The sequence below is a fragment of the Rhinoderma darwinii genome, unplaced genomic scaffold (assembly GCF_050947455.1).
Source record: "Rhinoderma darwinii isolate aRhiDar2 unplaced genomic scaffold, aRhiDar2.hap1 Scaffold_4131, whole genome shotgun sequence".
Lineage (NCBI taxonomy): Eukaryota > Metazoa > Chordata > Amphibia > Anura > Rhinodermatidae > Rhinoderma > Rhinoderma darwinii.
The window spans coordinates 35920-61804 of NW_027463700.1; the positions used below are offsets into that span (position 1 = coordinate 35920).

General features: G+C 48.1%; 1 protein-coding gene across 1 annotated transcript in view; it reads right to left on the reverse strand.

The window, feature by feature from the left end:
* LOC142709510 (intraflagellar transport protein 172 homolog) overlaps window positions 1-14009 on the reverse strand; it is a 43349-nt gene extending 29340 nt beyond the window's left edge. The window contains exons 1-8 of the mRNA XM_075848484.1: window positions 13902-14009; window positions 4787-5001; window positions 4583-4706; window positions 4379-4474; window positions 4087-4248; window positions 3044-3097; window positions 2066-2169; window positions 1902-1987 (exon numbers count right to left, since the gene is read on the reverse strand). Of these exons, the coding sequence (XP_075704599.1) occupies window positions 1902-1987; window positions 2066-2169; window positions 3044-3097; window positions 4087-4248; window positions 4379-4474; window positions 4583-4706; window positions 4787-5001; window positions 13902-14009 (949 nt within the window). The remainder of the gene's footprint in view (window positions 1-1901; window positions 1988-2065; window positions 2170-3043; window positions 3098-4086; window positions 4249-4378; window positions 4475-4582; window positions 4707-4786; window positions 5002-13901) is intronic.
* Window positions 14010-25885: the final 11876 nt, after the last annotated feature.

The following is a 25885-nucleotide window of genomic DNA, read 5'->3' on the forward strand; positions in this document are numbered from 1 at the left end:
TGTATGAGGACAGGAGAGGTAGGTATATATAGATGAGATCAGTGTATGAGGACAGGAGAGGTAGGTATATATAGATGAGATCAGTGTATGAGGACAGGAGGAGTAGGTATATATAGATGAGATCAGTGTATGAGGACAGGAGAGGTAGGTATATATAGATGAGATCAGTGTATGAGGACAGGAGGAGTAGGTATATATAGATGAGATCAGTGTATGAGGACAGGAGAGGTAGTTATATATAGATGAGATCAGTGTATGAGGACAGGAGGAGTAGGTATATATAGAGGAGATCAGTGTATGAGGACAGGAGAGGTAGGTATATATAGATGAGATCAGTGTATGAGGACAGGAGGAGTAGGTATATATAGATGAGATCAGTGTATGAGGACAGGAGAGGTAGGTATATATAGAGGAGATCAGTGTATGAGGACAGGAGAGGTAGTTATATATAGATGAGATCAGTGTATGAGGACAGGAGAGGTAGGTATATATAGATGAGATCAGTGTATGAGGACAGGAGGGGTAGGTATATATAGATGAGATCAGTGTATGAGGACAGGAGGAGTAGGTATATATAGATGAGATCAGTGTATGAGGACAGGAGGGGTAGGTATATATAGATGAGATCAGTGTATGAGGACAGGAGGGATAGGTATATATAGATGAGATCAGTGTATGAGGACAGGAGGAGTAGGTATATATAGATGAGATCAGTGTATGAGGACAGGAGAGGTAGTTATATATAGATGAGATCAGTGTATGAGGACAGGAGGAGTGGGTATATATAGATGAGATCAGTGTATGAGGACAGGAGGAGTAGGAATATATAGATGAGATCAGTGTATGAGGACAGGAGAGGTAGGAATATATAGAGGAGATCAGTGTATGAGGACAGGAGGAGTAGGTATATATAGAGGAGATCAGTGTATGAGGACAGGAGGAGTAGGTATATATAGATGAGATCAGTGTATGAGGACAGGAGGAGTGGGTATATATAGATGAGATCAGTGTATGAGGACAGGAGGGGTAGGTATATATAGATGAGATCAGTGTATGAGGACAGGAGGAATAGGTATATATAGATGGGATCAGTGTATGAGGACAGGAGGAGTAGGTATATATAGAGGAGATCAGTGTATGAGGACAGGAGAGGTAGGTATATATAGATGGGATCAGTGTATGAGGACAGGAGGAGTAGGTATATATAGATGAGATCAGTGTATGAGGACAGGAGGGGTAGGTATATATAGAGGAGATCAGTGTATGAGGACAGGAGAGTTAGGTATATATAGAGGAGATCAGTGTATGAGGACAGGAGGGGTAGGTATATATAGATGAGATCAGTGTAGGAGGACAGGAGGAGTAGGTATATATAGATGAGATCAGTGTATGAGGACAGGAGGAGTAGGTATATATAGAGGAGATCAGTGTATGAGGACATGAGAGGTAGGTATATATAGAGGAGATCAGTGTATGAGGACATGAGAGGTAGGTATATATAGAGGAGATCAGTGTATGAGGACAGGAGAGGTAGGTATATATAGAGGAGATCAGTGTATGAGGACAGGAGGAGTAGGTATATATAGAGGAGATCAGTGTATGAGGACAGGAGGAGTGGGTATATATAGATGAGATCAGTGTATGAGGACAGGAGAGGTAGGTATATATAGATGAGATCAGTGTATGAGGACAGGAGGAGTAGGTATATATAGAGGAGATCAGTGTATGAGGACAGGAGAGGTAGGTATATATAGATGAGATCAGTGTATGAGGACAGGAGGAGTAGGTATATATAGAGGAGATCAGTGTATGAGGACAGGAGAGGTAGGTATATATAGATGGGATCAGTGTATGAGGACAGGAGGAGTGGGTCTATATAGCTGAGGTAAGGGGCTAGGTACCTATAGCTATGGTCTTCATATCTATAAGATAGGCTAGCTTCTTGTTGTCCTCCATGCCACGCGGTCTCCTCTCATTCAGCCGTACACTGTAAAGAAGAAGAGATGTCATGGCGTTCTGCAGTTCTCGGCCCCCGATCGCCTATAATAAGTGCCGTGCTGCTCACCTGATGAGATGAGGGTTCATGAACTCTGTACGGACAGTTCCCAATATCTCATTACTTCCATACTCCACCATGGTCAGCTCCCCGGCATTGAAGATCATGCAGACCTGCCGTAGACAGATGTGAACACCAACCTATACATTCAGAGATACTGCACCCCCGCCAGAATACGGCCATCATGTAAGAAGAATACAGAAGAGCCCAAGAACACCGTAATAATAATATCATCATCTCCAATCATATCGCTCCACATATTCTGCTGCACTTTACAGTTATAGGAGAAGCACAGTGACTGGTAGGAGTAGTGGTACGTTAGGGTGGAGTACAGTGACTGGTAGGAGTAGTGGTACGTTAGGGTGGAGTACAGTGACTGGTTAGAGTAGTGCTACGTTAGGGTGGAGTACAGCGACTGGTTGGAGTAGTGCTACGTTAGAGTGGAGTACAGCGACTGGTTGGAGTAGTGCTACGTTAGGGTGGAGTACAGCGACTGGTTGGAGTAGTGCTACGTTAGGGTGGAGTACAGCGACTGGTTGGAGTAGTGCTACGTTAGGGTGGAGTACAGCGACTGGTTGGAGTAGTGATACGTTAGGGTGGAGTACAGCGACTGGTTGGAGTAGTGCTACGTTAGGGTGGAGTACAGCGACTGGTTGGAGTAGTGCTACGTTAGGGTGGAGTACAGCGACTGGTTGGAGTAGTGCTACGTTAGGGTGGAGTACAGCGACTGGTTGGAGTAGTGCTACGTTAGGGTGGAGTACAGCGACTGGTTGGAGTAGTGCTACGTTAGGGTGGAGTACAGTGACTGGTTGGAGTAGTGCTACGTTAGGGTGGAGTACAGGGGCTGGTTGGAGTAGTGCTACGTTAGGGTGGAGTACAGTGACTGGTTGGAGTAGTGCTACGTTAGGGTGGAGTACAGTGACTGGTTGGAGTAGCGCTACGTTAGGGTGGAGTACAGATGTGTGATTATGCAGTAACATTTCTTACATTCTCATTTTCAAAGAAGAATTTCTCGTTGCCGCCAGATCCCGGCCAGACGACCTGCAGCAGAACAAGAGATAAATGTCACATGAGGTACGAGGCGTCGCGTGATATGGAGGTACGAGGCGTCGCGTGATATGGAGGTACGAGGCGTCGCGTGATATGGAGGTACGAGGCGTCGCGTGATATGGAGGTACGAGGCGTCGCGTGATATGGAGGTACGAGGCGTCGCGTGATATGGAGGTACGAGGCGTCGCGTGATATGGAGGTACGAGGCGTCGCGTGATATGGAGGTACGAGGCGTCGCGTGATATGGAGGTACGAGGCGTCGCGTGATATGGAGGTACGAGGCGTCGCGTGATATGGAGGTACGAGGCGTCGCGTGATATGGAGGTACGAGGCGTCGCGTGATATGGAGGTACGAGGCGTCGCGTGATATGGAGGTACGAGGCGTCGCGTGATATGGAGGTACGAGGCGTCGCGTGATATGGAGGTACGAGGCGTCGCGTGATATGGAGGTACGAGGCGTCGCGTGATATGGAGGTACGAGGCGTCGCGTGATATGGAGGTACGAGGCGTCGCGTGATATGGAGGTACGAGGCGTCGCGTGATATGGAGGTACGAGGCGTCGCGTGATATGGAGGTACGAGGCGTCGCGTGATATGGAGGTACGAGGCGTCGCGTGATATGGAGGTACGAGGCGTCGCGTGATATGGAGGTACGAGGCGTCGCGTGATATGGAGGTACGAGGCGTCGCGTGATATGGAGGTACGAGGCGTCGCGTGATATGGAGGTACGAGGCGTCGCGTGATATGGAGGTACGAGGCGTCGCGTGATATGGAGGTACGAGGCGTCGCGTGATATGGAGGTACGAGGCGTCGCGTGATATGGAGGTACGAGGCGTCGCGTGATATGGAGGTACGAGGCGTCGCGTGATATGGAGGTACGAGGCGTCGCGTGATATGGAGGTACGAGGCGTCGCGTGATATGGAGGTACGAGGCGTCGCGTGATATGGAGGTACGAGGCGTCGCGTAATACGGGGTCATACCTCACTCAGCCGGTTGGTAACCAGGTCTCCTAGGAGAAGTGTGTCAGACGTATGAGCGACCAAAAATCGATCCTTCCCCATAATCTTCACCTCATCGACCTCATATCCATAATGAGACTTCAGCACCACACGAGTCCCCGAGGAGAGGTTCTTCACAATCACCTGGACGTAGAGGACACAATCCTAAAACTGGAGCGGGGGCGTGGGCCTCACCGCCTCTCCGGACCGGGGGCGTGGGCCTCACAGTCTCCCCGGACCGGGGGCGTGGGCCTCACATATTTGGGCATCTTACCTGACTTGGTCCAACATAGGTCATTTCGAACTTATTTTTGTAAATTGTACGTCGCAGGCAGCAGTCGAACAGCTCCACACCTCCACACAGCGTGCCCTGCAGAAGACCATGTCTGGATTAGTCACCAGCCCCTCCTACAAACAGCAGTAGCCCCTCCCACATAAAGCATTAGCTCCTCCCACACAGCCACATTGAGGTAGTCACCGCGCAGAGTCTGGAGCCGTCCCTCTTCCAGGCCAGAGCTGTGATGCTGTACAGGTTGGGAATGTCTTTGGATCGGGCTTCTTCCCACAATCCCCTGCGGGGGCTCCAGTTCAGCACTCGAAGTCTGCAGAAGAGAAGATGACTAACAATGAGAACACGACACACACAAAAGCCATAGAGAAATCTTGTGTGCCTTCACCCTACCGGTCATGGCTGCCAACCACCACGGACTGCCCACTGGGACTGGTGACCGCCGCACTCAGCTCCCGTTCACTAGGATCTCGGCTGTAGTCGAAGGTCTGAATGACTTGTCCTTCTCGACCATATGCCACTAGCTTCTTATCACAACCACCTGCAACAATGCTGCTCGATGCCCAGGCCAGGGCATATGGGGGGCAGGGATGCGTGGCGAGCTTCCCCTGAAAGACCATCAATAGGAGTTACCAGCACAAGAAACGACCCAACTCTGATCACAGCAAGTTCATATACAAACCTCATACAGACCTAGAACCACTACTCATGAGCGATCCGAAGAATGTGACCGAGACAAAGAGGACTATGCTGGAGATCACCTCATAATGTGCCCTATATAAAGAGGACTATCCTGGAGATCTCCTCATAATGTGCCCTATATAAAGAGGACTATACTGGAGATCACCTCATAATGTGCCCTATATAAAGAGGACTATACTGGAGATCACCTCCTAATGTGCCCTATATAAAGAGGACTATACTGGAGATCTCCTCATAATGTGACCCAGACAAAGAGGACTATACTGGAGATCTCCTCATAATGTGCCCTATATAAAGAGGACTATACTGGAGATCTCCTCATAATGTGCCCTATATAAAGAGGACTATACTGGAGATCTCCTCATAATGTGACCCAGACAAAGAGGACTATACTGGAGATCTCCTCATAATGTGCCCTATATAAAGAGGACTATACTGGAGATCTCCTCATAATGTGCCCTATATAAAGAGGACTATACTGGAGATCACCTCATAATGTGCCCTATATAAAGAGGACTATACTGGAGATCTCCTCATAATGTGCCCTATATAAAGAGGACTATACTGGAGATCTCCTCATAATGTGCCCTATATAAAGAGGACTATCCTGGAGATCTCCTCATAATGTGACCCAGACAAAGAGGACTATACTGGAGATCTCCTCATAATGTGACCCAGACAAAGAGGACTATACTGGAGATCTCCTCATAATGTGCCCTATATAAAGAGGACTATACTGGAGATCTCCTCATAATGTGCCCTATATAAAGAGGACTATACTGGAGATCTCCTCAGAATGTGCCTTATATAAAGAGGACTATACTGGAGATCTCCTCATAATGTGCCCTATATAAAGAGGACTATACTGGAGATCTCCTCATAATGTGACCTATATAAAGAGGACTATACTGGAGATCTTCCCATAATGTGCCCTATATAAAGAGGACTATACTGGAGATCTCCTCATAATGTGACCCAGACAAAGAGGACTATACTGGATATCTCCTCATAATGTGCCCTATATAAAGAGGACTATACTGGATATCTCCTCATAATGTGCCCTATATAAAGAGGACTATACTGGAGATCTCCTCATAATGTGCCCTATATAAAGAGGACTATACTGGAGATCACCTCATAATGTGCCCTATATAAAGAGGACTATACTGGAGATCTCCTCATAATGTGACCTATATAAAGAGGACTATACTGGAGATCTCCTCATAATGTGCCCTATATAAAGAGGACTATACTGGAGATCTCCTCATAATGTGCCCTATATAAAGAGGACTATACTGGATATCTCCTCATAATGTGCCCTATATAAAGAGGACTATACTGGAGATCACCTCATAATGTGCCCTATATAAAGAGGACTATACTGGAGATCACCTCATAATGTGCCCTATATAAAGAGGACTATACTGGAGATCTCCTCATAATGTGACCTATATAAAGAGGACTATACTGGAGATCTCCCCATAATGTGCCCTACATAAAGAGGACTATACTGGAGATCTCCTCATAATGTGCCCTATATAAAGAGGACTATACTGGAGATCTTCCCATAATGTGCCCTATATAAAGAGGACTATACTGGAGATCTCCTCATAATGTGACCCAGACAAAGAGGACTATACTGGAGATCTCCTCATAATGTGCCCTATATAAAGAGGACTATACTGGAGATCTCCTCATAATGTGCCCTATATAAAGAGGACTATACTGGAGATCTCCTCATAATGTGACCTATATAAAGAGGACTATACTGGAGATCTCCTCATAATGTGACCTATATAAAGAGGACTATACTGGAGATCTCCTCATAATGTGCTCTATATAAAAAGAGGACTATACTGGAGATCTCCTCATAATGTGCCCTATATAAAGAGGACTATACTGGAGATCTCCTCATAATGTGCCCTATATAAAGAGTACTATACTGGAGATCTCCTCATAATGTGACCCAGACAAAGAGGACTATACTGGAGATCTCCTCATAATGTGCCCTATATAAAGAGGACTATACTGGAGATCACCTCATAATGTGCCCTATATAAAGAGGACTATACTGGAGATCTCCTCATAATGTGCCCTATATAAAGAGGACTATACTGGAGATCTCCTCATAATGTGCCCTATATAAAGAGGACTATACTGGAGATCTCCTCATAATGTGCCCTATATAAAGAGGACTATACTGGAGATCTCCTCATAATGTACCCTATATAAAGAGGACTATACTGGAGATCTCCTCATAATGTGCCCTATATAAAGAGGACTATACTGGAGATCTCCTCATAATGTGCCCTATATAAAGAGGACTATACTGGAGATCTCCTCATAATGTGCTCTATATAAAGAGGACTATACTGGAGATCACCTCATAATGTGAACTATATAAAGAGGACTATACTGGAGATCTCCTCATAATGTGCCCTATATAAAGAGGACTATACTGGAGATCTCCTCATAATGTGACCCAGACAAAGAGGACTATACTGGAGATCTCCTCATAATGTGAACTATATAAAGAGGACTATACTGGAGATCTCCTCATAATGTGACCCAGACAAAGAGGACTATACTGGAGATCACCTCATAATGTGAACTATATAAAGAGGACTATACTGGAGATCTCCTCATAATGTGACCTATATAAAGAGGACTATACTGGAGATCTCCTCATAATGTGCCCTATATATAGAGGACTATACAGGAGATCTCCTCATAATGTGCCCTATATAAAGAGGACTATACTGGAGATCTCCTCATAATGTGCCCTATATAAAGAGGACTATACTGGAGATCTCCTCATAATGTGCCCTATATAAAGAGGACTATACTGGAGATCTCCTCATAATGTGCCCTATATAAAGAGGACTATACTGGAGATCTCCTCATAATGTACCCTATATAAAGAGGACTATACTGGAGATCTCCTCATAATGTGCCCTATATAAAGAGGACTATACTGGAGATCTCCTCATAATGTGCCCTATATAAAGAGGACTATACTGGAGATCTCCTCATAATGTGCTCTATATAAAGAGGACTATACTGGAGATCACCTCATAATGTGAACTATATAAAGAGGACTATACTGGAGATCTCCTCATAATGTGCCCTATATAAAGAGGACTATACTGGAGATCTCCTCATAATGTGACCCAGACAAAGAGGACTATACTGGAGATCTCCTCATAATGTGACCCAGACAAAGAGGACTATACTGGAGATCTCCTCATAATGTGAACTATATAAAGAGGACTATACTGGAGATCTCCTCATAATGTGACCCAGACAAAGAGGACTATACTGGAGATCACCTCATAATGTGAACTATATAAAGAGGACTATACTGGAGATCTCCTCATAATGTGACCTATATAAAGAGGACTATACTGGAGATCTCCTCATAATGTGCCCTATATATAGAGGACTATACAGGAGATCTCCTCATAATGTGCCCTATATAAAGAGGACTATACTGGAGATCTCCTCATAATGTGCCCTATATAAAGAGGACTATACTGGAGATCTCCTCATAATGTGCCCTATATAAAGAGGACTATACTGGAGATCTCCTCATAATGTGCCCTATATAAAGAGGACTATACTGGAGATCACCTCCTAATGTGCCCTATATAAAGAGGACTATACTGGAGATCTCCTCATAATGTGACCCAGACAAAGAGGACTATACTGGAGATCACCTCATAATGTGAACTATATAAAGAGGACTATACTGGAGATCTCCTCATAATGTGACCTATATAAAGAGGACTATACTGGAGATCTCCTCATAATGTGCCCTATATATAGAGGACTATACAGGAGATCTCCTCATAATGTGCCCTATATAAAGAGGACTATACTGGAGATCTCCTCATAATGTGCCCTATATAAAGAGGACTATACTGGAGATCTCCTCATAATGTGCCCTATATAAAGAGGACTATACTGGAGATCTCCTCATAATGTGCCCTATATAAAGAGGACTATACTGGAGATCACCTCATAATGTGCCCTATATAAAGAGGACTATACTGGAGATCTCCTCATAATGTGCCCTATATAAAGAGGACTATACTGGATATCTCCCCATAATGTGCCCTACATAAAGAGGACTATACTGGAGATCTCCTCATAATGTGCCCTATATAAAGAGGACTATACTGGAGATCTCCCCATAATGTGCCCTACATAAAGAGGACTATACTGGAGATCTCCTCATAATGTGCCCTACATAAAGAGGACTATACTGGAGATCTCCTCATAATGTGCCCTATATAAAGAGGACTATACTGGAGATCTCCTCATAATGTGACCTATATAAAGAGGACTATACTGGAGATCTCCTCATAATGTACCCTATATAAAGAGGACTATACTGGAGATCTCCTCATAATGTGCCCTATATAAAGAGGACTATACTGGAGATCACCTCATAATGTGCCCTATATAAAGAGGACTATACTGGAGATCTCCTCATAATGTGACCCAGACAAAGAGGACTACACTGGATATCTCCTCATAATGTGCCCTATATAAAGAGGACTATACTGGAGATCTCCTCATAATGTGCCCTATATAAAGAGGACTATACTGGAGATCTCCTCATAATGTGACCCAGACAAAGAGGACTATACTGGAGATCTCCTCATAATGTGCCCTATATAAAGAGGACTATACTGGAGATCTCCTCATAATGTGCCCTATATAAAGAGGACTATACTGGAGATCTCCTAATAATGTGCCCTATATAAAGAGGACTATACTGGAGATCTCCTCATAATGTGCCCTATATAAAGAGGACTATACTGGAGATCTCCTCATAATGTGCCCTATATAAAGAGGACTATACTGGAGATCTCCTCATAATGTACCCTATATAAAGAGGACTATACTGGAGATCTCCTCATAATGTGACCCAGACAAAGAGGACTATACTGGAGATCTCCTCATAATGTGCCCTATATAAAGAGGACTATACTGGAGATCTCCTCATAATGTGCCCTATATAAAGAGGACTATACTGGAGATCTCCTAATAATGTGCCCTATATAAAGAGGACTATACTGGAGATCTCCTCATAATGTGCCCTATATAAAGAGGACTATACTGGAGATCTCCTCATAATGTACCCTATATAAAGAGGACTATACTGGAGATCTCCTCATAATGTGCCCTATATAAAGAGGACTATACTGGAGATCTCCTCATAATGTGCCCTATATAAAGAGGACTATACTGGAGATCACCTCATAATGTGCCCTACATAAAGAGGACTATACTGGAGATCTCCTCATAATGTGCCCTATATAAAGAGGACTATACTGGAGATCTCCTCATAATGTGCCCTATATAAAGAGGACTATACTGGAGATCTCCTCATAATGTGACCGAGACAAAGAGGACTATACTGGAGATCTCCTCATAATGTGACCTATATAAAGAGGGCTATACTGGAGATCTCCTCATAATGTGCCCTATATAAAGAGGACTATACTGGAGATCTCCTCATAATGTGCCCTATATAAAGAGGACTATACTGGAGATCTCCTCATAATGTGACATAAAGAGGACTATACTGGAGATCTCCTCATAATGTGCCCTATATAAAGAGGACTATACTGGAGATCTCCTCATAATGTGCCCTATATAAAGAGGACTATACTGGAGATCTCCTCATAATGTGCCCTATATAAAGAGGACTATACTGGAGATCTCCTCATAATGTGCCCTATATAAAGAGGACTATACTGGAGATCTCCTCATAATGTGCCCTATATAAAGAGGACTATACTGGAGATCACCTCATAATGTGCCCTATATAAAGAGGACTATACTGGAGATCTCCTCATAATGTGCCCTATATAAAGAGGACTATACTGGAGATCTCCTCATAATGTGCCCTATATAAAGAGGACTATACTGGAGATCTCCTCATAATGTGCCCTATATAAAGAGGACTATACTGGAGATCTCCTCATAATGTGACCTATACAAAGAGGACTATACTGGAGATCTCCTCATAATGTGACCTATACAAAGAGGACTATACTGGAGATCTCCTAATAATGTGCCCTATATAAAGAGGACTATACTGGAGATCTCCTCATAATGTGCCCTATATAAAGAGGACTATACTGGAGATCTCCTCATAATGTGCCCTATATAAAGAGGACTATACTGGAGATCTCCTCATAATGTGCCCTATATAAAGAGGACTATACTGGAGATCTCCTCATAATGTGCCCTATATAAAGAGGACTATACTGGAGATCTCCTCATAATGTGCTCTATATAAAGAGGACTATACTGGAGATCTCCTCATAATGTGCCCTATATAAAGAGGACTATACTGGAGATCTCCTCATAATGTGCCCTATATAAAGAGGACTATACTGGAGATCTCCTCATAATGTGACCCAGACAAAGAGGACTATACTGGAGATCTCCTCATAATGTGCCCTATATAAAGAGGACTATACTGGAGATCTCCTCATAATGTGCTCTATATAAAGAGGACTATACTGGAGATCTCCTCATAATGTGCCCTATATAAAGAGGACTATACTGGAGATCACCTCATAATGTGACCTATATAAAGAGGACTATACTGGAGATCTCCTCATAATGTGCTCTATATAAAGAGGACTATACTGGAGATCTCCTCATAATGTGCCCTATATAAAGAGGACTATACTGGAGATCTCCTCATAATGTGACCTATATAAAGAGGACTATACTGGAGATCTCCTCATAATGTGCCCTATATAAAGAGGACTATACTGGAGATCTCCTCATAATGTGCCCTATATAAAGAGGACTATACTGGAGATCTCCTCATAATGTGCCCTATATAAAGAGGACTATACTGGAGATCTCCTCATAATGTGACCCAGACAAAGAGGACTATACTGGAGATCTCCTCATAATGTGCCCTATATAAAGAGGACTATACTGGAGATCTCCTCATAATGTGCTCTATATAAAGAGGACTATACTGGAGATCTCCTCATAATGTGCCCTATATAAAGAGGACTATACTGGAGATCACCTCATAATGTGACCTATATAAAGAGGACTATACTGGAGATCTCCTCATAATGTGCTCTATATAAAGAGGACTATACTGGAGATCTCCTCATAATGTGCCCTATATAAAGAGGACTATACTGGAGATCTCCTCATAATGTGACCTATATAAAGAGGACTATACTGGAGATCTCCTCATAATGTGCCCTATATAAAGAGGACTATACTGGAGATCTCCTCATAATGTGCCCTATATAAAGAGGACTATACTGGAGATCTCCTCATAATGTGACCTATATAAAGAGGACTATACTGGAGATCTCCTCATAATGTGCCCTATATAAAGAGGACTATACTGGAGATCTCCTCATAATGTGCCCTATATAAAGAGGACTATACTGGAGATCTCCTCATAATGTGACCGAGACAAAGAGGACTATACTGGAGATCTCCTCATAATGTGCCCTATATAAAGAGGACTATACTGGAGATCTCCTCATAATGTGCCCTATATAAAGAGGACTATACTGGAGATCTCCTCATAATGTGCCCTATATAAAGAGGACTATACTGGAGATCTCCTCATAATGTGCCCTATATAAAGAGGACTATACTGGAGATCTCCTCATAATGTGCCCTATATAAAGAGGACTATACTGGATATCTCCTCATAATGTGCCCTATATAAAGAGGACTATACTGGAGATCTCCTAATAATGTGCCCTATATAAAGAGGACTATACTGGAGATCTCCTCATAATGTGCCCTATATAAAGAGGACTATACGGGAGATCTCCTCATAATGTGCCCTATATAAAAGAGGACTATACTGGAGATCACCTCATAATGTGACCAAGACAAAGACGACTATACTGGAGATCTCCTCATAATGTGCCCTATATAAGGAGGACTATCCTGGAGATCACCTCATAATGTGACCGAGACAAAGAGGACAATACTGGAGATCTCCTCATAATGTGCCCTATATAAAGAGGACTATACTGGAGATCTCCTCATAATGTGACCCGGACAGAGAGGACTATACTGGAGATCTCCTCATAATGTGACCCAGACAAAGAGGACTATACTGGAGATCTCCTCATAATGTGACATAGATAAAGAGGACTATACTGGAGATCACCTCATAATGTGCCCTATATAAAGAGGACTATACTGGAGATCTCCTCATAATGTGACCCAGACAAAGAGGACTATACTGGAGATCTCCTCATAATGTGCCCTATATAAAGAGGACTATACTGGAGATCTCCTAATAATGTGCCCTATATAAAGAGGACTATACTGGAGATCTCCTCATAATGTGCCCTATATAAAGAGGACTATACTGGAGATCTCCTCATAATGTGCCCTATATAAAGAGGACTATCCTGGAGATCTCCTCATAATGTGCCCTATATAAAGAGGACTATACTGGAGATCTCCTCATAATGTGCCCTATATAAAGAGGACTATACTGGAGATCTCCTCATAATGTGCCCTATATAAAGAGGACTATACTGGAGATCTCCTCATAATGTGACCCGGACAGAGAGGACTATACTGGAGATCTCCTCATAATGTGACCCTGGCACCATCTAACAATCTCTCACATTAATATTAGTCCCGATGCTTCCACTTCATGATATTTTTTTCCACATTTATTACAGGAAACCTTTGGCTTGAGGAGAAGTTCAGAGCGTTGGATTTGGTCTTATAAGACATCTTAGAAACATTATGACACGTGTAGAACAGCCGCCCGTACCTGAGAATCTCCAGAGCCTTCATCATCAAAGAAGTAGCGGACAATGGTGCCGTCTGCGTGGCCGGACAAGATTCCTTTCCCTGAAACACTGAGAAGGACAGAAGACATGACAGGGTTCCCGGGAAGATGATGATAGAAGTCATTACAGCGGGAGGGGGCTCCTATATGTTCTCACTGTGATCACCTCTAGTGTTCGGGTGGAAGGTAGAGGGCGATGGAGCAATGGTGGCATTATGGGCATTGATCTTGTGTCCCCATCAGATAGAAGGGGAAGCTGGGGCAAAAAAAAGTTCTGCAAAGGGAAACCGAGTGGAACTTCAAACAGGGGAGGGTGGCGCCGGCAGGGCTGATTGAGATTATCAATTTCGGCTGCTTTGCATAATGGCCCCCTCGCCTCTCTACCACGTCTCTTATCTCATGGGGATCAGATACGCAGCGGTTCCAGCACTTATCTGGGATGCTGCTTTTGTGTACCTGGAGGACCTCGCTGCCCCCACATCAGCGCCACTTCCGTTACGTAGACACTCTTTTCGTTTTGCGTTCTGACCTATAGCTTTTCATTTATCTTATTTTATCTATATGCTCCTTGTTCTGCCTTCCCACAGCTATATCCTTGACGGACCCCCAATAGTTATTCTGTCCTGTGTAGCACCATGACATCAGGAGCATAGCTCCGCCCATGTGCAGGTCTGATGTCATACGTTGTAGGGCGTGGTCATTCATTTCCCTCCCTCTGCTGCACACAAGGGGCCCGGAGATGAGGTATATATAAGGGGGATAGACAGATGGCGCCACTGAGCGCACATTTGTGAACGGTTTACTACGGCCGGTCATTACAGGAGTCAGAACTCGCCGGCAAGACTGTGGCTTCCCGGTAACATAGTATTAGCCTGTCTCCTCTGGGACTTGTGGTTCCACTGAATCCTGGCCCATTGTTGCTATTAGCAGATCACTGCACAGCTGGTATTGACTCCTGTGTGTCTGAACAGGTACATACACCGCGGTGTCGTCTATATATAGCATTCTTGAGGAGTATCATCATCCCCTGTAACACCGGACTCCACGCTCCTCCTGGAACGCTCTGTGTGTCTGAACCGGTACATACACCGCGGTGTCATCTATATATAGCATTCTTGAGGAGTATCATCCCCTGTAACACCGGACTCCACGCTCCTCCGGGAACGCTCTGTGTGTCTGAACCGGTACATACACCGCGGTGTCGTCTATATATAGCATTCTTGAGGAGTATCATCCCCTGTAACACCGGACTCCACGCTCCTCCGGGAACGCTCGGTGTGTCTGAACGGGTACATACACCGCGGTGTCATCTATATATAGCATTCTTGAGGAGTATCATCCCCTGTAACACCGGACTCCACGCTCCTCCGGGAACGCTCTGTGTGTCTGAACGGGTACATACACCGCGGTGTCGTCTATATATAGCATTCTTGAGGAGTATCATCCCCTGTAACACCGGACTCCACACTCCTCCGGGAACGCTCTGTGTGTCTGAACGGGTACATACACCGCGGTGTCGTCTATATATAGCATTCTTGATGAGTATCATCATCCCCTGTAACACCGGACTCCACGCTCCTCCTGGAACGCTCTGTGTGTCTGAACCGGTACATACACCGCGGTGTCGTCTATATATAGCATTCTTGAGGAGTATCATCATCATCATCCCCTGTAACACCGGACTCCACGCTCCTCCGGGAACGCTCTGTGTCTCTGAACGGGTACATACACCGCGGTGTCGTCTATATATAGCATTCTTGAGGAGTATCATCCCCTGTAACACCGGACTCCACACTCCTCCGGGAACGCTCTGTGTGTCTGAACGGGTACATACACCGCGGTGTCGTCTATATATAGCATTCTTGAGGAGTATCATCCCCTGTAACACCGGACTCCACGCTCCTCCGGGAACGCTCTGTGTCTCTGAACGGGTACATACACCGCGGTGTCGTCTATATATAGCATTCTTGAGGAGTATCATCCCCTGTAACACCGGACTCCACACTCCTCCGGGAACGCTCTGTGTGTCTGAACGGGTACATACACCGCGGTGTCATCTATATATAGCATTCTTGAGGAGTATCATCCCCTGTAACACCGGACTCCACGCTCCTCCGGGAACGCTCTGTGTGTCTGAACGGGTACATACACCGCGGTGTCATCTATATATAGCATTCTTGAGGAGTATCATCCCCTGTAACACCGGACTCCACGCTCCTCCGGGAACGCTCTGTGTGTCTGAACGGGTACATACACCGCGGTGTCGTCTATATATAGCATTCTTGAGGAGTATCATCATCATCCCCTGTAACACCGGACTCCACACTCCTCCGGGAACGCTCTGTGTGTCTGAACGGGTACATACACCGCGGTGTCGTCTATATATAGCATTCTTGATGAGTATCATCATCCCCTGTAACACCGGACTCCACGCTCCTCCTGGAACGCTCTGTGTGTCTGAACCGGTACATACACCGCGGTGTCGTCTATATATAGCATTCTTGAGGAGTATCATCATCATCATCCCCTGTAACACCAGACTCCACGCTCCTCCGGGAACGCTCTGTGTGTCTGAACGGGTACATACACCGCGGTGTCGTCTATATATAGCATTCTTGAGGAGTATCATCCCCTGTAACACCGGACTCCACGCTCCTCCTGGAACGCTCTGTGTGTCTGAACCGGTACATACACCGCGGTGTCGTCTATATATAGCATTCTTGAGGAGTATCATCATCATCATCATCATCATCATCATCATCATCCCCTGTAACACCGGACTCCACGCTCCTCCGGGAACGCTCTGTGTCTCTGAACCGGTACATACACCGCGGTGTCGTCTATATATAGCATTCTTGAGGAGTATCATCATCATCATCCCCTGTAACACCAGACTCCACGCTCCTCCGGGAACGCTCGATGTGGAATCCCTTGCAAGTGTTGGATTTTTTGCATGAATTCCTCAGACACTTTCATCTTTAAATTGCTATAGATTTAAAATCTGCACTAAATTCTTCTACCAATTGTTTGGAAATCCCCTGATGAGCCCTGTGGGGGATGAAACGCGTCGGGACATTGTGTAGATATACGTGGGGCTCGTGTAGTAAAGGGTGAGCCTAGATAAGGTCTGAATATCAATCCTCGGGTCTTCCACGGACCATCGCTGGCCGAGTTTTCACCATCTAAACGCTTTGAGCCCAGACCGACAACGTTCATTCTGGTGAGATCCGGAAATCTATCAGTAAATATTAACTCGTGGTGTGCTGGTAGATTTATAGATCTGATCTCCTTGCTGGACATACTGCAGTTTTACTGTGAATGGAATTTTTAGGGGCCCTTCCAGTTACCGTACACGGGATCTCCACATACCGGTTACATCTAGTGCTTGTCCTGTGGGTTTATAGACCCGGGGTAATTAGTTATATGTTACAGTAGCTACCGAGGCTTTTAACAGTAATGTAGGGGGGCAGAACCTCCTGTGTCAGTGATCTGGGGCTATTATCAGTACTGTAGATGTAATGATCAGGGGGGGGGGGGGGGGGTCACCAGTAATGTAGGGGGGCAGCACCTCCTGTGTCACTGATCTGGGGGTATTATCAGTGCTGTAGATGTAATGATCAGGGGGGGGGGTCACCAGTAATGTAGGGGAGCAGCACCTCCTGTGTCAGTGATCTGGGGGTATTATCAGTACTGTAGATGTAATGATCCAGGGGGGGGGGGTCACCAGTAATGTAGGGGGGCAGCACCTCCTGTGTCAGTGATCTGGGGCTATTATCAGTACTGTAGATGTAATGATCAGGGGGGGGGGGGGGGGGTCACCAGTAATGTAGGGGGGCAGCACCTCCTGTGTCACTGATCTGGGGGTATTATCAGTGCTGTAGATGTAATGATCAGGGGGGGGGGTCACCAGTAATGTAGGGGAGCAGCACCTCCTGTGTCAGTGATCTGGGGGTATTATCAGTACTGTAGATGTAATGATCAGGGGGGGGGGGGGGGGTCACCAGTAATGTAGGGGGGCAGCACCTCCTGTGTCAGTGATCTGGGGGTATTATCAGTGCTGTAGATGTAATGATCGGGGGGGGGGGGGTCACCAGTAATGTAGGGGGGCAGCACCTCCTGTGTCAGTGATCTGGGGGTATTATCAGTACTGTAGATGTAATGATCAGGGGGGGGGTCACCAGTAATGTAGGGGGGCAGCACCTCCTGTGTCACTGATCTGGGGGTATTATCAGTACTGTAGATGTAATGATCAGGGGGGGGGGGTCACCAGTAATGTAGGGGAGCAGCACCTCCTGTGTCACTGATCTGGGGGTATTATCAGTGCTGTAGATGTAATGATCAGGGGGGGGGGGTCACCAGTAATGTAGGGGGGCAGCACCTCCTGTGTCAGTGATCTGGGGGTATTATCAGTACTGTAGATGTAATGATCAGGGGGGGGGGGTCACCAGTAATGTAGGGGGGCAGCACCTCCTGTGTCAGTGATCTGGGGGTATTATCAGTACTGTAGATGTAATGATCAGGGGGGGGGGGGGGTCACCAGTAATGTAGGGGGGCAGCACCTCCTGTGTCAGTGATCTGGGGGTATTATCAGTACTGTAGATGTAATGATCAGGGGGGGGGGTCACCAGTAATGTAGGGGGGCAGCACCTCCTGTGTCAGTGATCTGGGGGTATTATCAGTGCTGTAGATGTAATGATCAGGGGGGGGGGGGGGTCACCAGTAATGTAGGGGGGCAGCACCTCCTGTGTCACTGATCTGGGGGTATTATCAGTGCTGTAGATGTAATGATCAGGGGGGGGGGGGGGTCACCAGTAATGTAGGGGGGCAGCACCTCCTGTGTCAGTGATCTGGGGGTATTATCAGTACTGTAGATGTAATGATCAGGGGGGGGGGGTCACCAGTAATGTAGGGGGGCAGCACCTCCTGTGTCAGTGATCTGGGGGTATTATCAGTACTGTAGATGTAATGATCAGGGGGGGGGGGTCACCAGTAATGTAGGGGGGCAGCACCTCCTGTGTCAGTGATCTGGGGGTATTATCAGTGCTGTAGATGTAATGATCGGGGGGGGGGGGGGTCACCAGTAATGTAGGGGGGCAGCACCTCCTGTGTCAGTGATCTGGGGGTATTATCAGTGCTGTAGATGTAATGATCAGGGGGGGGAGGTCACCAGTAATGTAGGGGGCAGCACCTCCTGTGTCAGTGATCTGGGGGTATTATCAGTACTGTAGATGTAATGATCAGGGGGGGGGGGGGGGGGTCACCAGTAATGTAGGGGGCAGCACCTCCTGTGTCAGTGATCTGGGGGTATTATCAGTACTGTAGATGTAATGATCAGGGGGGGGGGGGGGGGGGTCACCAGTAATGTAGGGGGGCAGCACCTCCTGTGTCAGTGATCTGGGGTATTATCAGTGCTGTAGATGTAATGATCAGGGGGGGGGGTCACCAGTAATGTAGGGGGGCAGCACCTCCTGTGTCAGTGATCTGGGGGTATTATCAGTACTGTAGATGTAATGATCAGGGGGGGGGGGGTCACCAGTAATGTAGGGGGGCAGCACCTCCTGTGTCACTGATCTGGGGGTATTATCAGTACTGCAGATGTAATGGTCAGGGGGGGGGGGGGGGGGTCACCAGTAATGTAGGGGGGCAACACCTCCTGTGTCAGTGATCTGGGGGTATTATCAGTGCTATAGATGTAATGATCGGGGGGGGGGGGGGGGGGGTCACCAGTAATGTAGGGGGGCAGCACCTCCTGTGTCTGTGATCTGGGGGTATCAGTACTGTAGATGTAATGATCAGGGGGGGGGGGGTCACCAGTAATGTAGGGGGGCAGCACCTCCTGTGTCACTGATCTGGGGGTATTATCAGTACTGTAGATGTAATGATCGGGGGGGGGGGGGGGTCACCAGTAATGTAGGGGGCAGCACCTCCTGTGTCACTGATCTGGGGGTATTATCAGTACTGTAGATGTAATGGTCAGGGGGGGGGGGTCACCAGTAATGTAGGGGGCAGCACCTCCTGTGTCAGTGATCTGGGGGTATTATCAGTGCTGTAGATGTAATGATCAGGGGGGGGGGGGGTCACCAGTAATGTAGGGGGGCAGCACCTCCTGTGTCAGTGATCTGGGGGTATTATCAGTACTGTAGATGTAATGATCAGGGGGGGGGGGGGTCACCAGTAATGTAGGGGGGCAGCACCTCCTGTGTCAGTGATCTGGGGGTATTATCAGTACTGTAGATGTAATGATCGGGGGGGGGGGTCACCAGTAATGTAGGGGGGCAGCACCTCCTGTGTCAGTGATCTGGGGGTATTATCAGTACTGTAGATGTAATGATCAGGGGGGGGGGGTCACCAGTAATGTAGGGGGGCAGCACCTCCTGTGTCACTGATCTGGGGGTATTATCAGTACTGTAGATGTAATGATCAGGGGGGGGGGTCACCAGTAATGTAGGGGGGCAGCACCTCCTGTGTCAGTGATCTGGGGGTATTATCAGTACTGTAGATGTAATGATCAGGGGGGGGGGGTGTCACCAGTAATGTAGGGGGCAGCACCTCCTGTGTCACTGATCTGGGGGTATTATCAGTACTGTAGATGTAATGATCAGGGGGGGGGGGGGGGTGTCACCAGTAATGTAGGGGGGCAGCACCTCCTGTGTCTGTGATCTGTGGGTATTATCAGTACTGTAGATGTAATGATCAGGGGGGGGGTCACCAGTAATGTAGGGGGGCAGCACCTCCTGTGTCAGTGATCTGGGGGTATTATCAGTACTGTAGATGTAATGATCAGGGGGGGGGGGGGTCACCAGTAATGTAGGGGGGCGGCACCTCCTGTGTCACTGATCTGGGGGTATTATCAGTACTGTAGATGTAATGATCATGGGGGGGGGGGGTCACCAGTAATGTAGGGGGGCAGCACCTCCTGTGTCACTGATCTGGGGGTATTATCAGTACTGTAGATGTAATGATCAGGGGGGGGGGTCACCAGTAATGAAGGGGGGCAGCACCTCCTGTGTCAGTGATCTGGGGGTATTATCAGTACTGTAGATGTAATGATCAGGGGGGGGGGGGGGGGGGGTCACCAGTAATGTAGGGGGGCAGCATCTCCTGTGTCAGTGATCTGGGGATATTATCAGTACTGTAGATGTAATGATCAGGGGGGGGGGGTCACCAGTAATGTAGGGGGGCAGCACCTCCTGTGTCAGTGATCTGGGGGTATTATCAGTACTGTGGATGTAATGATCGGGGGGGGGGGGGTCACCAGTAATGTAGGGGGGCAGCACCTCCTGTGTCACTGATCTGGGGGTATTATCAGTACTGTAGATGTAATGATCAGGGGGGGGGGGTCACCAGTAATGTAGGGGGGCAGCACCTCCTGTGTCAGTGATCTGGGGGTATTATCAGTACTGTAGATGTAATGATCAGGGGGGGGGGGGGGTCACCAGTAATGTAGGGGGGCAGCACCTCCTGTGTCAGTGATCTGGGGGTATTATCAGTACTGTAGATGTAATGATCAGGGGGGGGGGGGGGGGGTCACCAGTAATGTAGGGGGGCAGCACCTCCTGTGTCTGTGATCTGGGGGTATTATCAGTACTGTAGATGTAATGATCAGGGGGGGGGAGTCACCAGTAATGTAGGGGGGCAGCACCTCCTGTGTCAGTGATCTGGGGGTATTATCAGTACTGTAGATGTAATGATCAGGGGGGGGGGGGTCACCAGTAATGTAGGGGGGCAGCACCTCCTGTGTCAGTGATCTGGGGGTATTATCAGTGCTGTAGATGTAATGATCAGGGGGGGGGGTCACCAGTAATGTAGGGGGGCAGCACCTCCTGTGTCACTGATCTGGGGGTATTATCAGTACTGTAGATGTAATGATCAGGGGGGGGGTCACCAGCAATGTAGGGGGGCAGCACCTCCTGTGTCAGTGATCTGGGGGTATTATCAGTACTGTAGATGTAATGATCATGGGGGGGGGGGGTCACCAGTAATGTAGGGGGGCAGCACCTCCTGTGTCACTGATCTGGGGGTATTATCAGTACTGTAGATGTAATGATCAGGGGGGGGGTCACCAGCAATGTAGGGGGGCAGCACCTCCTGTGTCAGTGATCTGGGGGTATTATCAGTACTGTAGATGTAATGATCAGGGGGGGGGGTCACCAGTAATGTAGGGGGGCAGCACCTCCTGTGTCAGTGATCTGGGGGTATTATCAGTACTGTAGATGTAATGATCAGGGGGGGGGGGGGGTCACCAGTAATGAAGGGGGGCAGCACCTCCTGTGTCAGTGATCTGGGGGTATTATCAGTACTGTAGATGTAATGATCAGGGGGGGGGGGTCACCAGTAATGTAGGGGGGCAGCACCTCCTGTGTCAGTGATCTGGGGGTATTATCAGTACTGTAGATGTAATGATCAGGGGGGGGGGGGGTCACCAGTAATGAAGGGGGGCAGCACCTCCTGTGTCAGTGATCTGGGGGTATTATCAGTACTGTAGATGTAATGATCAGGGGGGGGTCACCAGTAATGTAGGGGGGCAGCACCTCCTGTGTCAGTGATCTGGGGGTATTATCAGTACTGTAGATGTAATGATCAGGGGGGGGGGGGGTCACCAGTAATGTAGGGGGCAGCACCTCCTGTGTCAGTGATCTGGGGATATTATCAGTACTGTAGATGTAATGATCAGGGGGGGGGGGTCACCAGTAATGTAGGGGGGCAGCACCTCCTGTGTCAGTGATCTGGGGGTATTATCAGTACTGTGGATGTAATGATCAGGGGGGGGGGGGGGGTCACCAGTAATGTAGGGGGGCAGCACCTCCTGTGTCAGTGATCTGGGGGTATTATCAGTACTGTAGATGTAATGATCAGGGGGGGGGGGGGTCACCAGTAATGTAGGGGGGCAGCACCTCCTGTGTCAGTGATCTGGGGGTATTATCAGTACTGTAGATGTAATGATCAGGGGGGGGGGGGGGGGTCACCAGTAATGTAGGGGGCAGCACCTCCTGTGTCAGTGATCTGGGGGTATTATCAGTGTTGTAGATGTAATGATAGGGGGGGGGGGGGTCACCAGTAATGTAGGGGGGCAGCACCTCCTGTGTCACTGATCTGGGGGTATTATCAGTACTGTAGATGTAATGATCAGGGGGGGGGGTCACCAGTAATGTAGGGGGGCAGCACCTCCTGTGTCAGTGATCTGGGGGTATTATCAGTACTGTGGATGTAATGATCAGGGGGGGGGGGGTCACCAGTAATGTAGGGGGGCAGCACCTCCTGTGTCAGTGATCTGGGGGTATTATCAGTACTGTAGATGTAATGATCAGGGGGGGGGGGGTCACCAGTAATGTAGGGGGGCAGCACCTCCTGTGTCAGTGATCTGGGGTATTATCAGTACTGTAGATGTAATGATCAGGGGGGGGGGTCACCAGTAATGTAGGGGGGCAGCACCTCCTGTGTCAGTGATCTGGGGGTATTATCAGTACTGTAGATGTAATGATCAGGGGGGGGGGGGTCACCAGTAATGTAGGGGGCAGCACCTCCTGTGTCACTGATCTGGGGGTATTATCAGTACTGTAGATGTAATGATCAGGGGGGGGGGTCACCAGTAATGTAGGGGGGCAGCACCTCCTGTGTCAGTGATCTGGGGGTATTATCAGTGCTGTAGATGTAATGATCAGGGGGGGGGGTCACCAGTAATGTAGGGGGGCAGCACCTCCTGTGTCAGTGATCTGGGGGTATTATCAGTACTGTAGATGTAATGATCAGGGGGGGGGGGGGGTCACCAGTAATGTAGGGGGGCAGCACCTCCTGTGTCACTGATCTGGGGGTATTATCAGTACTGTAGATGTAATGATCACGGGGGGGGGGGTCACCAGTAATGTAGGGGGGCAGCACCTCCTGTGTCAGTGATCTGGGGGTATTATCAGTACTGTAGATGTAATGATCAGGGGGGGGGGGGGGTCACCAGTAATGTAGGGGGCAGCACCTCCTGTGTCAGTGATCTGGGGGTATTATCAGTACTGTAGATGTAATGATCAGGGGGGGGGTCACCAGTAATGTAGGGGAGCAGCACCTCCTGTGTCACTGATCTGGGGGTATTATCAGTGCTGTAGATGTAATGATCAGGGGGGGGGGGTCACCAGTAATGTAGGGGGGCAGCACCTCCTGTGTCAGTGATCTGGGGGTATTATCAGTGCTGTAGATGTAATGATCAGGGGGGGGTCACCAGTAATGTAGGGGGGCAGCACCTCCTGTGTCAGTGATCTGGGGGTATTATCAGTGCTGTAGATGTAATGATCAGGGGGGGGGTCACCAGTAATGTAGGGGGGCAGCACCTCCTGCGTCAGTGATCTGGGGGTATTATCAGTACTGTAGATGTAATGATCAGGGGGGGGGGGGGGGTCACCAGTAATGTAGGGGGGCAGCACCTCCTGTGTCAGTGATCTGGGGGTATTATCAGTACTGTAGATGTAATGATCAGGGGGAGGGGGCACCAGTAATGTAGGGGAGCAGCACCTCCTGTGTCAGTGATCTGGGGGTATTATCAGTACTGTAGATGTAATGATCAGGGGGGGGGGGGTCACCAGTAATGTAGGGGGGCAGCACCTCCTGTGTCACTGATCTGGGGGTATTATCAGTACTGTAGATGTAATGATCAGGGGGGGGGGGGGTCACCAGTAATGTAGGGGGGCAGCACCTCCTGTGTTAGTGATCTGGGGGTATTATCAGTACTGTAGATGTAATGATCAGGGGGGGGGGGGGGGTCACCAGTAATGTAGGGGGGGCAGCACCTCCTGTGTCAGTGATCTGGGGGTATTATCAGTGCTGTAGATGTAATGATCAGGGGGGGGGGTCACCAGTAATGTAGGGGGGCAGCACCTCCTGTGTCAGTGATCTGGGGGTATTATCAGTACTGTAGATGTAATGATCAGGGGGGGGGGGGGGGTCACCAGTAATGTAGGGGGGCAGCACCTCCTGTGTCAGTGATCTGGGGGTATTATCAGTGCTGTAGATGTAATGATCAGGGGGGGGGTCACCAGTAATGTAGGGGGGCAGCACCTCCTGTGTCAGTGATCTGGGGGTATTATCAGTACTGTGGATGTAATGATCAGGGGGGGGTGACCAGTAATGTAGGGGGGCAGCACCTCCTGTGTCAGTGATCTGGGGGTATTATCAGTGCTGTAGATGTAATGATCAGGGGGGGGGGGGGGGTCACCAGTAATGTAGGGGGGCAGCACCTCCTGTGTCAGTGATCTGGGGGTATTATCAGTACTGTAGATGTAATGATCAGGGGGGGGGGGGTTTCACCAGTAATGTAGGGGGGCAGCACCTCCTGTGTCACTGATCTGGGGGTATTATCAGTACTGTAGATGTAATGATCAGGGGGGGGGGGGGGGTCACCAGTAATGTAGGGGGGCAGCACCTCCTGTGTCAGTGATCTGGGGGTATTATCAGTACTGTAGATGTAATGATCGGGGGGGGGGGGGTCACCAGTAATGTAGGGGGGCAGCACCTCCTGTGTCAGTGATCTGGGGGTATTATCAGTGCTGTAGATGTAATGATCAGGGGGGGGGGTCACCAGTAATGTAGGGGGGCAGCACCTCCTGTGTCAGTGATCTGGGGCTATTATCAGTACTGTAGATGTAATGATCAGGGGGGGGGGGGGTCACCAGTAATGTAGCGGGGAGCACCTCCTGTGTCAGTGATCTGGGGGTATTATCAGTACTGTAGATGTAATGATCAGGGGGGGGGGGGGGGTCACCAGTAATGTAGGGGGGCAGCACCTCCTGTGTCAGTGATCTGGGGGTATTATCAGTACTGTAGATGTAATGATCAGGGGGGGGGTCACCAGTAATGTAGGGGGGCAGCACCTCCTGTGTCAGTGATCTGGGGGTATTATCAGTACTGTAGATGTAATGATCAGGGGGGGGGGTCACCAGTAATGTAGGGGGGCAGCACCTCCTGTGTCACTGATCTGGGGG